This window comes from Leptosomus discolor, chromosome 1 (assembly GCF_034619465.1).
Source record: "Leptosomus discolor isolate bLepDis1 chromosome 1, bLepDis1.hap2, whole genome shotgun sequence".
Lineage (NCBI taxonomy): Eukaryota > Metazoa > Chordata > Aves > Leptosomiformes > Leptosomidae > Leptosomus > Leptosomus discolor.
This window is the reverse complement of record NC_141391.1, coordinates 121961615-121976397: the sequence shown is the minus strand read 5'-3', so window position 1 is coordinate 121976397 and position 14783 is coordinate 121961615. Positions and strand designations below refer to the sequence as shown.

The following is a 14783-nucleotide window of genomic DNA, read 5'->3' as shown; positions in this document are numbered from 1 at the left end:
ATGGAGATTCTACCAAATCCCTGGGGAAGTTGTTCCAGTGAATGTTCTCACTGTAAAGAATTTCTTTCTTATATTGAGATACAAAGACGAAGGTATATCATACCCTGTAAAAGATGCTTTGTCTCAAAGAGAAAGAGTGGGAACAATACATTCTCCTAAAACACAGCCTGAAGCATACGAGATGTTGTTTTTGCTGAAGTTTGCCACCCTCTTCCTCCCCACAAACTATCAGCATGTCCAGCTGTGCTAAATTCTGAGTGTTTTCTACATCTATTCATGGAAAAACCTTGTAGAATCATATATGCTATTTGCTTTACAGCTTTCTCAGCACTTTGCCTTCTGTTCATTTAGAAATACCCACCCAAGAGCTATTGCTTGGTATCTTTTATGTCCTTCCACCAAGTCCTCACGCATTAATACTCACATCAAAGATTTCAAACCCAGCAATATCCAGGACTCCAATGAAGAACTGTCTTGGCAGCTTAGTGTCCAAGGTCTTATTGATACGGACCACCAGCCATTTGAACATTCGATCGTACACTGCTTTAGATAAGGCTCCAACAGCATACAAAACCTAAAATACATGTTTCAAAATACCACAGTATGGAATAGAATTCACTATGGAACAAAAGGATTTATGTGCAGTACCCTATTTCAATCCCTACATATGGTTTAAATGAAATTTCACAGTGGTTCTTGTAATCACCAAGGCATCTCTCTTAACAATTTTCATTGTAACCAAAATGCTGCAGCATCTTCTGCAATACTGCTACAGCTGCAGCAGTGCTAACCCAAGGACTTTTGTCTCCTAAATAAAGAGATACCTTTAAGTGGATATTGCCTTTAGCTGATTGAGGTCACACATAGCTTAAAATTACATGAATAATGAATGAGTGATGAGTGAATAAATAATCCATGGCTCAACTCTTCTAGGTAACTATTCTCATCCAGAATTAGATATCAATCCCCACGTGGTTTTACTGCACCTGGTTCCTTGAGTAGCTGCTACTAACACATCAGAAAACCAGTCCTATCAAAGGCAATGCCAGCCACTTCACCAGTTTCCCACACTTTCACTGTCTATTCCCCCAGGTTTGGGGATGTAAAATGAGAACAGGTACTAGAGGTATATGTTAATATTTCTAGTAGCTGTCTGTCATGCTCTGATGTTACAGATAAATCCTCAAGGCTTGCCAGACAGGGATGCAAATACCTGGAAAGCTTCTCCTTACCTGTTCAACACTTTGACCTTTGGTCACATACTCATTGCCAACTTTCACTCTAGGGTGCAATAAACCCTTAATCAAATCGGAGGAGTTGATTCCCATTAGGTAGGCAGCTTTGTCAGCACCTGATCAAGAGAAACAAGGTTGCAACTGGCTTTGAACTTCTACATGAAAACATGCTTAGCCAAGAAAAAAAATATTAAGTGCACCCACTTTTCCAACGAGAAACTGGATAAAGACCTTGCTCTTTTAATGATTTGTGTTAGGTGTGCTTGTACTCTCCCTTGTGGTAGAGTGCTACCTTAGACCCCAATTGCTGTAAGAATCACACTTGAGAAACTCTTCAGGTATAGGGAAAGGAATATATCTCCACACCAGTTATAGAGAGTTTCAGGTGCAAGAGGAACTAAAGAAGCAAGACCTGGAGATGTGAAAGAGAACGCTAAGGCAACAACTTTTTACAACTGTTTTGTTCAAATAGTTACAAAAATGGAATTTCATTGGGTCGCTATGACTGTGTCTATTCACCTTCTACTAAGTTATGTTACCCACCACTGAACAATCCATTGCAAATAAAGCACAGCACTCTTGGCTGAGCAGGAGCTACATTGTGCAAGATCGAAGCAAACAGGCTGCTTCTTTCTCAACACAGTGCATGATATGTGACAGGCTTTTGAAGTACAGAGTAATTTTAAATGTTCTTACTTTCAGTGCCATCAGCCTCTGCCTGCTCTTCTCTGGGTCTTTGTTTGAATTTCATGTTCCCAAAGTGCATGATGGCACCTGTGAGCTTGTAGGAACCGCTCTTCTCATCTGGCACAAATCCCAAGATGTCCATGGCTTGCTGTGAAAAGGAAATGCAGATATTTTGTCACTTCCCTATTCAAAAGCAATAGCATTTTGCAGCCTTGCATCTGCCTTTGCATGGCAGATGTTATTAACCTACCAAGGGGTGTTATCTCACAAAGCAGCTACTGGAACACCCTGAAGATCCAGCAGTGGCTGGGGAGCAGGAGAGCAGCTCCCTTTATCAAACATTTTATATATCAAAATTATAAGAACATTGTTGCCATGGGCATTACATGGAGCAAGGCCAGATTCAAAAGTATAATAGTTTATCAAGCCTCATGCTTTGTAGTATGAATGCACTTTAGCCCGATAGTATCAGTGACAGAAGTTAGGCTCCTGCCAGCACTTTTCCTCCCCACATGCACCTAATATATGCAGCACAAAGTCAAATCAATACAGGCTTACGTCCGTTGCCATCAATTCTTCTCCATCATCCAAGTTGTCCACTGTAACTACTCCTTGTGAGCAAAAGTGGTAGTCATATGGGTTGGTAGATACCAGTAGCATATCTGTAAAAGAACTGTCAAGGTCAAAACTTCCCTCCTTTCAGGATATCCCCCCCAAAAATGGAGATCAAAAGATCAACCCTGGCATGTATTTGTCTCTGCACAACTGTGTATAAGTTCTTTTTTTGTGGATTTTTGGTTTTCTGGGGTTTGTGGGGGGGTGTGGGGGGGTGTTTTGGTGGGTTTTTTTTGTGTGTGTGTTTTGTTTTGTTTTGTTTTTAATAACTGCAGGGCAGCAGCCTACTCTTTCTACTGTTCCAGTCTAAAGACCAAGATTTAGAGAAAGCATGAATAAAAAGAATGTGGGAATGCTACATACACATCTATTAAGTATGTTTTGTGGTGTACTGAGTTCATAATCTTCTGTACAGCCCTACTTTCTGCCTTGCATGCCTGTAGGGGTAAAAATCCCATCTAAATACAGAGGAGAAAAAGATTTTAGTATGATTAAATACAGGGATAACAGGGATGGTCCCCCTCTTTTGTAACAGATTCATAAAATAGAGACTCCTGGGACTCTTTGCAGAAAACACTTGGCTCTTGATGAGCAAAAGTCTGAGTATGGCTCGTTCTCTCTGTCCTCTTTTTTTTTCCTTCATATCAAAACCCCCAAATGTAGAGTTGTTTTCTAGAAAGCTAGCTGGCTCCAAAACTACAGGGAGAGTCCTGCTTCCCTAAATCATCAGAAAGTTTCACCTGCATTCATCAGACCAAAGTTTGGTCTAGATTTCAATCTTTTGTATACACACACACATACCTACATGTCTAAATATGTGTGCATGTAAATGTTCATATGTCTATCAATATATACATATATAATGTCATATTCTCTATAAGTCTATGTTACATTGCTGCATAGTCACTATGTTCGGTATTCATTTATCTCCATTTATATATTTGTATATGCTTATCTATATTTGTACTTACCTATACTTAGATATGTATGTGTTTATATACAAATGCACACATTTCTTGTCTACAAAACAAAAGTCCCCATTGGTTTCAGCCTCTTAAAGAGCAGAAAGGTGTGTGCTGTTTTAGGGTATACAGACAGACAGTTTATGAGAAAGAGCGTATTTTCCTGGCACGGGGATTCACATAGGAATTTCAGTGCAATGCTTCCTTGACATCTTTCCCGTAATTGTCATTAATTAGGCCAAAGAGGGCCTAATAAAAGCTAAGAGGGTTAGGGACTTGACCATGCACTGTCAGGATAATAAGACTTCCAAATAGATTATGATCTCTATGGCTTAGTAGCAGTTTAGTGCAGCAATAAAGTGACTCTTAAATGTATTTTATAAAGTATGTTTCTTCAGAGCACAAATTAAAGTCAGCAAACCACATCACTTAAATAACTAGTGAAGGTTTTATTCAAAGCATTAGGAGACATGAGCAGAGAGACCTCATCTGCTGTCTGTTCTTCCCCAGCAGGTATATGGGACTGCATTCAGCCAGGGAAAACTTGAAAGGAGTAATTGTCTCACAATCAGTGGCAGGCAGCTTTGCACATTCTCCCTTGCTACAGAACATGCTAGGATGCCAGTTTTGGCACTTGAGGCAGAAAGAGGGAACTAGCTTTTCTTCGTAGACCTGTAAGCAAATCTCCTCATATGTGAAAATCTGAATAATTAAATTCTTATCACCACAAATGCTTTTGGAGGCATAGCATTTTCCAGATGTTTCTAGACCTTGGATTATACAAATTCAGAGTGACATTTTTTGCCTTTATAACGCTGTGTTTTAGAAATCCTGTCTGAGTCTTATTCCCTTAGTCTAATCTGTAATATCACTTCACTTTGTAGGGTGTCTGCATCAGTATATCACAGAAAAATTGCCTCTGTTGCTGCCATTGGACCAGCATCTTTAAAAGAGTATATTTGGTACTGGAAGTTCAGTTTTCTGAAGTGGAAGTGTAAGGGCCTTTCTGAACACAGGTTTGCCCCCTGCCCCCTCCTCAGCCACTGTCTATTCAGCAAAAGGCTGGTTCTTAAAAGCTGCAGATTCACATAATGCTTACCTAGTAACTCTGGTTTCTTTCCTGACAGGATTTGGTAGAAGATGTGATAGTCTCTTTCACCCGGTTGCTGGAAAATCACTCGGGATTTCTCTAATAAATCTAGTTGCACAAAGAAAAATTCGGTAAGAAAGGCTCTCCAGGCTTTCAGATGAGCAATTGTATTTTTTTAAAAAAGAGAGAGTTTGCTGCTTACAAATCTCAATATCAGCAGATGACAGCTTGCCTGTGGTTCCAAAATGGATTCGAATAAATTTACCCTAATTCACACAGAAGAATATTCTAATTAGTGCACATAGTATACACAGAGGGAAACAAAGGATGCTGCTTGAAGGGAATCATTTGGCCCAAAGAATCAGTTTATGCTAACTCCTTGACTTTGCACAGGCAGATTTTCAATGAGAAATAGCAAACAATGATATTATAATTTCCCAAGCCTAAATCTTTACATACATCTATGTAATCAGCTTGTGGGAAAAGGATGAAAGTGTACTTATCTGCCAGGCTAAGATACAGGAATGCATGTAGCTTCCAGTTTCATGATGCAGGTTTACTGTAATGCAGGGCTCAGAGCAATAAGCCTGGGCATGAGACACCCAGGCTCTTTTTTTGATTCCTCCTCATTTGCAGTTCTAACTTAACATGCAACTACTTCCGTCAGAAGGGTGCTGTGACTTTACGCTGCTTTGCCCATTAAATTTGCACATTCATCTCCCCAAATTTTATAAAAATTGAGCAGTTTTCGTTTAATTTATCATATTCAAGTACATCAACATTTAAAAGTAATTAATTTCCATTCCAGCTGACAAAGTCCTTATACAACTGTGCCTCTTTCCACAGACGTTACAACTGCTGACCCTCTCCACCCCTTCCAATTTAATTTTTAACTGGCTTTGATAGGGAAGCATGGGCTACAAACTCAGGCTGTCATCCTCATGACACTCCTTTTGGACCTCTGAGCCAATGTCAACCAGATGCAGCAGAGGCAGAGCTCCCGAGGAGGTTGCTCTCCTGCAAGCCTAATGGAAATGAGGAGAGGCCCAAGGTCACCTCAGCACTGAGGGACAAACAGAGGACACTTACTCAGCCAAAAAGGTAGATGGTATGGGTCAAAGGTACTAGTACTGCTGCATGTGTGGATCTGCAGAGAGGGAGATGTGGGAGGGAGCAGGGGCTGTGGTGTATTTCTGACACTTAGTGACATAGTAGAGCTATTATTATAGGGAGAGGGACTGACTTAGGCTAGTGGAAAACATGGTAGGAAAATAAAGCTATGCAGCAGAAGCAGTCCTGGGGAAGATCTGCCATTGCTGTTCAAAGGGCTTGATAAAGCTAGGCTTTGCTTATCTCCTGATCATGTACAGTTTAAACAATTATTCAGGGTGGATCTTTCTTTGTTTCTTTTTATCTTTAATCCTTCCAGTATTTTTTCCTGGTTAGGTCCTACTCTGTTATTCTTCCATTGTGTGGAAATCCAACCATTTTAGTGGACAAAATGAGAAGCAAATTATGAAGGGATTATTACAGAGATGTTATTAGTTGGCCATTGTCAAAGATGATGTAATTATGTTATGTAACTGACTTACAAAACGTGAGGAGTTGTCATTTCTCAGGGTTTTGGCATTTCCAAAAGCTTCTAGGGCTGGGTTTGCTTGAATGATTTGATCCTCCAAGGTTCCCTAGAAATCAAGGTTGAAATACTATTGAGAAATCCACAAGCCACAAACTCAGCTGTCAACTATAACTCAGCCATGCATTCACTTATAGAGAGAAGCCTCCGTTGCAAAGTGATTTAGCTCCACCCTAGGGGTGGCACAGTGTGAATGGCATAACAGCAAGATCATCAATCAATTATGAGTGCTTAAAAGGCCTCAAATATTCTGCTACTCTCTACTGTTTTGCTTTGTAGATTTAATATTTTATGCCGTCTGCATATGAAAGAAATCAACTGTTTTGCTTTGTAGATTCGATATTTTATGCCATCTGCATATGAAAGAAATCACAGTATCTTTCCATGTACTGTGAAGCATGTAGGGACATCCAAGTGAATGTGTGTAGGAGATTAAAGTGCATTAGATCTGAAAGCACTCAGAGCTTGTAATATTTTGGGGTTTTGGAGATGAGGAAAGCATTAACTGTCACTTGCACAAGCTTCGGTTTGCTAAAGCAAACTACTTTAACTACCTGGGCTCCAGGGGTCCTTCACAGGGGACCCACGCAAAGTGAAATGCTGAAGTTCATGACACGGACTGACAGAGCCCAGTACCATTTTGATGTAGAAAAGATAAAACAGCAAAGATGATTACTTACCCCAGTTTTGGTAGCTGGTTGCTGCCAAAAGAGGAACACAATGGATGGGGGAGGGGGGGGGGAGAGAAAGAATGTGAGTATTAACATGAAGGAGATCACAAAAGATAAAGATTAGCAAGGTTAGATGTCTAGTGGGCACCAACACACCAGTAGGAATTTTTGAAATCTTACTTCAAAATGCACATGCAACTCTTACTTTGCATTGACCATATGTCATAAATAGCCAAGTACTATTCCTACCCAGCTTGTTGTTTTAACCCCTGCTCCAAACATCTACCTGGTTTTGCTCTGGATATGTTCCACAATGAACCAAAAGGCTAACTAACTAGAAAGAGAAAAGAATCTGGTGCCAGGTGATGAGAATAAAAGAATGTAAATGCAAACAGATAAGTTTTAGACAATTAGATCATGCTGCACTTGAACTCTTGGATTATTTGAATAAAAAGTGGTGATGATAACGAAAATAAAATGTGACCTGAGCTGATAAATTACATGGAATACTTTCCAGCTGCAATAACTCTTATTTGCACAATTGTTCCAGGAGCACACCAGGTTTCAGACACCATTATTAGCACCAACCTCATTGCACGCAGAAAGCTGGCTCTGGACCACTCAATCAGTTAAAAGAATATTGCAGGCCTCAAATGAATGTATGTTAGGTTTTGGTAGATACGAGTTATGCATACAGAATCCAAGCCTGGCTGAAATTTTGGCCTTATAAATACAGTTCATAGGAATCCGTTCATTGACCACAAAAAAGCATTAAGCCTTCATGTGCAATGAAGCTCATAGTGAAGAAGCTCATAGCAACACAAGATAGAAAGCAACATGAATACAGTATTCACTGTAACCTTAGAGAGCACTTATACGCAGAATAGCACTTATCCAAAGAGAAATACAGAAAAGCTGATTGAAAAAAAAAAAATCTTTTGTCAAAATATTCCTTTTTTTGTGTATAAAAAAGCTTTCAACAAAACAGATGTTTTTATGAGAAATTATAATCCTAGTCCTTTTGAAGACTATTTTCCATGTAAAAAAATCGAATTTCTTAATCTTCACAGTCTCCCCATCTTTTGACCAGCTTTAACACAATCAGAAACATATTTTACATACACGAAAACTAAAACTCCTAGAAAAAAGCAGCAGCAACAAGCAGCTGTTCAGAACCAGGAGCGGTTTTGCTGCTCTGTCTAGAGTGTGACAAGTTCAAGCGAGCATTGCCTTTCTACCTTCAGAACAGCATGCTCTCAGTAATATCATGTAGAAGCATCAGTAACATTTCCCAACAGCTTCTTTTCTTAACTGTGCCTGTTGAGGTCTAGCACATGGTCTAGTGTTTGGGATGCAGACTTGTGAGGTTAGTTGTACACAACAGAAATACCTTGGGAGTCTGAAATGAAACAGCCACCAGCAGACTTACATTCTTTTTACCGGGTTCACCCAGGGCTGCCACTGTGGCAAAGTACTGGATGACACGTTTCGTGTTGACAGTCTTGCCAGCACCAGATTCTCCACTAAAGGAAGCAGGAAGATAACACAGGCGTTGCTCAAAGTGCTGTAACCCATCCTTCCACCCTCCTGTCCTGCCAGTTCCTCCCCACACACAGGCTGTTCTCAGAATCACTGACTCTGATTTCCGCAGCCTGTTGTTTGGCCTTTTCAGTGGAAATCACATTAAATTGACTGAATGAAGAGGTGAATGCCTACGATAGCAACAACTAATTCTTCACGCGACTGGGCTCAGAAATCTAGTACAAACCTATGCTACACTGAGCTTCCTTTGAGGGCATGAAGCTTTATTACAAGCTTCCAGACTAAGGATCTGAGGTATACTTATATGCAGCAATTGAGTTAGAAAACGTACAGGAAAGTTGCAGTAATTGGCTGGCATTATCCAGGAGCACATGTGAACTATGTAGAGACACACCCAACTCTCCATCTTTTATGCTTGCCAGTAAATGGTGTGCTTCTTTTCCATCTTGGTCATTTCCCTCCCTTCAGATGTGTCTACACAACTTTCTTAAATATAATTTGCTGCAAGAGCAACCATATTGAAAAGAAAGAGTATTCCATGCCCGAGGAGGGCAGCCACAGCAAGGCTAACCCTGGAAGAAGCTGCTTTAACTGCCTGCTGAATTGTTTTCATGCTTACTTGGAATGAACACCAGATGGGGATCAGAAATGAGCTTCCATCAAACCCTTAGCTACTCCTTTCCCGTGAGGCTCAATGCAGCCATCAGATGGCCAAACTGCCAGTTACTTGGCTTAGATCAAGTTCCAGGCAACTTAGCCGAGCTTTCAAGGGTCAACTTGTATTTCAGTAGGATTTTTTTCTTCCAAGTTTTTCACAGCCACAGTCTCAAATCAGTCAAAAAAGAAGCACTTACGTGATCAGCATAGACTGATTCTCCCGATCTGTGGAGGGGGGGGGGGGGGGGGAAAGAGATGAACTTAGTATGCTGTACAAATTGCTTATTATAATTGCAAATGAGTACCAACTATTCCAGAATCAGTCCTGACAGGACAGGAGAGAATCACATGAAGCGGAGATAGAAAGATAAAAACTAGCATCACCTAGTCCGACCTCCAGCAGTGCAAGTTCTAGCCCTGCGCCGAATCCTCCTCTCGTGTTTTGTTCAAGTTGGTATTAAAGACCTGTCAGTCATGCATGTTCCTCCTGTGTCTGGGAAACTAATAAAGTAATTTCCTGTCATCAAAATGTTTCTTTCCTTACTCCTGAGTATGTCTTTGCTCACATCTGACCCTTCTGCTCCTGCAATACCAGACCAACCCAAATAATTTTTCTGTTTGTTCACAGGCTATTCCTTACTATGCATATGTACTCTTCTTCAGGTGGCCATGCTACTGGAATGAAATTCCATAGTGTCCCTGCTGTTAATGGCTTGATCATAAATACGCATTTCTTAGAACCCTTTGCAACCTTAATATATTATTAACCGAGTTCAGCAAATGCTGAATCATAGCAGCTTCCCCAAGCCACTGAGCCTAAATTCCTCTTTTCTTTTTTTATTCCAGTCATCATGACAGGCTATGTAGCAGCTAGCCTGGCCATATTTCACCCTTATATGATTAAAGTGCATCTCTTTGCAGCCACACACACACACATCACCTCTGCCCAGTGCCTTCTGTCCCCTCACAGCTGTGTCACTTTCCATTTTATTAAAACGAGGTGACAGCAGGATGTGTTCCCACCAAGTCTCTTCGGGATTTGCCCTGCTGCTTCGCAGGACCTGGTGTGAGCACATCACTGCTGCCCTCTGCTGATAAACTTTTTTTTTCTTTTTTTCCAGTAACTTGAGGGTTAGGGCAAGAAAATTTCGCAGGAAAATCTGGAGCTCTTTGCCGCAGGGTCGGCGCCCTGACCCGTGGCAGTCAGTGCAACACTGACCCATGGCAGGTTTGTGCAAGCGATGTGCACCCTAGGTAGCTGGCCTCCACTAACCTTTGAGTGCATACATCTTACAAGCATTAGAATACTGAGCATAAACTGTCAGTAAGTTTATTTTTGAGGTTGAGAAAATACTTACAGACTTTTGGGGTGCAGCCGCATTCAAACTAATGGATTCACCCAGTTCAGACAGGTAAATTTGTACACCTTACAGATAATCCTTATACAGATCTTACTGTTACCAGAAGTACCACAGGGACAGTCAGGGGAGTTAAAAAAAAAAAAAAAATAAAATTTGACGCATACTGCCAAGACCTTGTTGGTTGTAGAGTATTTGCACATTTGTTGCAGACCGCAAAAGCTCTCGCAACTTCCATCCAGCAGCAATCACATCAGCTAAATAGATCAAAAACAAATCTGAAAGCAAACACTGCCACTTACTACGCAGCATGTCGTGGTATGCGTTATCAGCGATAGAGAAGATGTGGGGAGGAGCCTCCGAGCGCCTCTTGCCTTTGTATGCAGCAACAACCTCTGACTTGTAGACAGGCAACCACTTGTAGGGATTTATAGTCACACAGAATAAACCGGAATAGGTCTAGAAAGGAACACAAAACAAGAGTGAAAAAAACTGCTCAAGGAATAAGGAAAAAAAAGAAGTCTTTAACCAAGAAGGACCTGGTGTAGCAAGCTTCTGATTTGAGTTTAAATTCTGACTTGAATTTCAGCCTTTGATCTGAATTTCTAAAGCTACTGGTCTGCTAAGTGACTTGCTGTTGGCCATCAATGTCAAAATTACAGATATTAAGCAGTTTTCCAAAGAGGAAAAGTATTTTCAAGATGACAATCAGAAACAGAAACAGCCCCTTCAGCAAAACAAAGGAGCAGCAAATAGACCCACATCTGATTTTCTGCCTTGCTACCCCATGAGAGTTGTTTCCTCTTGAAAACAGTCATTATGAAGGGAAGAAAAGTTACAACTTCCCTGTTCAAACTCCGTTCTTAGGAGGAAAAACAGTCTCCCATTATTAATTTGATGTGAGAACCTTGGAGCAATTTCTGGTGGGTGTTCAAAGAGAAAACAGCTTCACAGTGTAATTCCCCAAAGCTGTGAAGATTTTTTTCAGTTTTTGGAGAAACACAATTGGTAAAAATCTCTCTTTATAGTCAGTCTTCGGGCTACCTACATCAGTTAGCTGGGACCTGATCGTTCTGAGGAAGAATGAGCCTTCAGTTGTAACCCCAGGGAATTGGTGTTAGCTGGTAACTTTCCAGGTACTTAGTCCAGGTTGAAGTAAAAAATCTTCAAGGAAACCCAGTTATTATATGAGTACAAGCACTATGTGCACATAGATTAATGAACTCAATTACATTCTAAAAGTTTCAGGTGAAATCCAGGTGCCTTCCTCTAGAAATAGCATTAGGACCTACTCTAGAATAGCCTTGGATTGGGTCCTCAGGCCTAGTTTCTACAAGGAAAAGAAAAACCCCAACCAGTAAATTGGTTTAATTTTCTGCCTATACTCATCTGCAGGCAAAGCTATGCTTTAGGCCATACAAGTCCATACAGGGGTTATTAGAGAAATGCAGAAAATGTTTAATAATCAGAATTTAAAACTGGGAAAAAGTTGGATTCGCTCCTCTGATGAACACAAAAACCAGAACAGGGATTGAATAGAAAATCTATAGATACCCCTGACTGATTTCAGACACAATCGAATGAAGCAAACTGAGAACAAAAGTTTGGCCTCATAAAATTACATGCTGCTGAGAGTTGTTCTGGTGCTGACAGAAATTATGTTAATGGTGTCATGGGGAAGATACAGAGCAAGAGAAAAGGCCAGAGCGAAACAAGACAGATGTCAGCACTGAAAATGAAGGGAATAAAATTACTGAACTAAAGATAGAAAGGCTCATACTTAAAAGAAGTTATGCGTGTGCTCTAAGCTAGAGGCATTGTTTCATAACAAGGAAATCTCCATGGCTAGTATTGACATGGATTAATATTAGGAGAGAAAAAATAAACTAGGTCTCCCCAGCGCCTTGACTGCTAAAAATATGTCCCATGACATCCCTCTCGTAGGCAAACAAGCAAAACCAAAGCACTGGAGAGCATCTTATTCATTCAGTTTTGTCTGCTTATATTCAGACACAAGCCAGCTCCAAGCAACTTCTTTCCTGAAAAGATGAGCAAGGCCCTCAGTTTTGTGACTTATCAAATTTGTAAACTGGATATGAAGAACACAGCATGTTCAAACATGAAATGTGCACTTGAAATGCAGATTTCTAAATACACCCTTGTAATGACCCTTACATAGATCATCCAGTTGCTGTAGCGCTTTCTCAGATTGTACAACACGGACGCCTCATTCAGATGGGTCAGCATAGCCATGTCCTCTATCATGTCAAATTTGGGAGGGTTCATTGACTGCACATCGTCTTCTTTTATAGTCATGGTCTGCAAAGACAAATAAGTACAGCAACACTGGAAAACACTGGGATTTTCTGTTGCTTCACACACCTTATAGGAGAACCTATTTTTTTCCCCCTACAGAGGGACGTTCTTCAGCTCAAACCCAGCCTGTGTACGTAATACTGTTTGTTTTCAGAGCTATTACAAGAATGGGGGAAGGTCGAGATGATAAAAGTAAGGAGTGCGGTGGTACGGCTGTGAAAGGAGCCGTGAGATTTAGCTACAGCCTGGGCTTTTACCTCTGGGCGCCAAACCAGAACTGGCTGGTTGCATACCTCTGCTCACAGACCACCCACTCGCTTTCCCACCACCACATTGCTGTTCTTCCCTTGGTAGTTTTTCACGTGTCATTCTGATATCGCATCAGTTCCTGGGGCTTCCTATTCTCAGCTCATTTCATGAAACAGGTGGCTGAGCTTAAACCAGGACAGATGATTTCTGGAGCTTGCTGCTCTGGCCTTGTTAGTTACACGTTAGACAAAATCAGTTTTGTACCCTTCCATCTGTTGTCTCCACGGTCACTTTGCCACCGCTGGTTTCTGTAATTTCAGCTTCAACATAAGCTTTCTTTTCATCGGGAACCCAGCATTTCTTCTTCCCTGTGAAAGTAAGAAGACTGAGGATTCACAGCCTTGTGCCAAACAGTAACACCACGCCTAGCTAAGCAAGATGGCTGGGTTACCGTTTCTGCACAAGCAACACAAAACCTCTGGGACCACAGCAGGTCAGCAGTGCTGGGGAGCAGCCTGCCAAAGCAGAAGGCATAGAGCTCCCAAATGTTGTCTCCCCTTTGAAACCACCACTTGGCTTCCTCTAGATCCTTCTAACACAAGGTGTCAAAATATTTCACAAATGCTGGCTAATCCTCAGCCTCTATGGGAAATCCATAATCATTATCACCAGTGTGCAGATGGAGGAACTGAGATCCAAGCCCAAATTAAGGCGTTTGCTAAAAAGTCACAAGAAAATTGCGATCTGAGGAATTCAGCCCACATTATTTGCCTGCCAGCTATCAGATTTAACCTGATTCCTGCATATTCTTTGAAGTTTGTCTTGGAAAACAGGAATATTAATAAGTCACATTAAGTTATGCATGTGGCTTTTTAGAGTTTGGAGTATCTGCACTAGACTTTAGGTCTTTAGTTACAGCAACTATTCTGAATGGCAAAATGCTGTGGTTATAGGTGTATTTATACTTACTACTACACCGGAAGGCTCACATAAATCCATTTAATGAAAAACAAATTATGGTAAACTAAAAGCTAACATCAGATTGTCATACAGCCTGCAAATCAAACAAATGGACGGGTACAACATAAGGGGACATCTAGTTAGGCCACAGAATCTCTTTCATTACAGGTATGCAAATGTGTGGTGTTTTTCTTTCAAATGGATATGCCTTGCTTCTAAATCTAGTTAATTACTTACTTACCATAAATTGATAGACTATTTATATTTAGTACTACCTTGGGGTTTTTAATAACTTTGAAGAATAAAGAAACCAGAACTTGGTTGAATCAGCCACCTCAAACAGCAGCAGCTGCAGCGACAACAGAGCCTTTGCATCCTGCTTTGCTCTGCATTCCCACAATTACACTTGGATATAACCCTTATCCCTCTTAACTGGCCACTGGCAGCATAAAGGGTACTGCAACTCACCATCGAAGGCGACTGTTTGTGCCATCATCAGCTCCTTCTCGCTCTTTCGGAGGAAGGGAGCAGCCTCCCCGAATTCCGACATGTCCATCATCTTGGCAAGGATTCAAGGTGGCACAGCTCAAAGAGAAAGAAAGGGACCTGGTCTACCAAAGAAAGGTTGGGAGGAAAAAACAAAAAACAAAAACAAACCCAAACTATTTCATGGACGATCTGAGGCAATACAAAACACTCAGCACAATGTGGCAGGTAGCTGATCAAAGTGGTGGTTAATTTGAGACATAAATACCTAACGCAGATTTGGGGCTATACAGCACCCTTAGGTAAACCTTTTCCTGCT

At 41.0% G+C, this 14783-nt stretch overlaps 1 protein-coding gene across 1 annotated transcript in view; it reads right to left on the bottom strand.

Annotated features, from left to right (window-relative positions):
- The window catches only part of MYH15 (myosin heavy chain 15), a 44624-nt gene extending 30087 nt beyond the window's left edge, over positions 1-14537 (bottom strand). The window contains exons 1-14 of the mRNA XM_086463528.1: positions 14447-14537; positions 13283-13386; positions 12629-12772; positions 10756-10912; positions 9293-9320; positions 8326-8419; positions 6906-6926; positions 6182-6274; positions 4792-4855; positions 4599-4697; positions 2481-2584; positions 1932-2070; positions 1233-1351; positions 425-574 (exon numbers count right to left, since the gene is read on the bottom strand). Coding sequence (XP_086319654.1) covers positions 425-574; positions 1233-1351; positions 1932-2070; positions 2481-2584; positions 4599-4697; positions 4792-4855; positions 6182-6274; positions 6906-6926; positions 8326-8419; positions 9293-9320; positions 10756-10912; positions 12629-12772; positions 13283-13386; positions 14447-14537 — 1407 coding nt within the window. The remainder of the gene's footprint in view (positions 1-424; positions 575-1232; positions 1352-1931; positions 2071-2480; positions 2585-4598; positions 4698-4791; positions 4856-6181; positions 6275-6905; positions 6927-8325; positions 8420-9292; positions 9321-10755; positions 10913-12628; positions 12773-13282; positions 13387-14446) is intronic.
- Between the last annotated feature and the right edge of the window lie 246 nt (positions 14538-14783).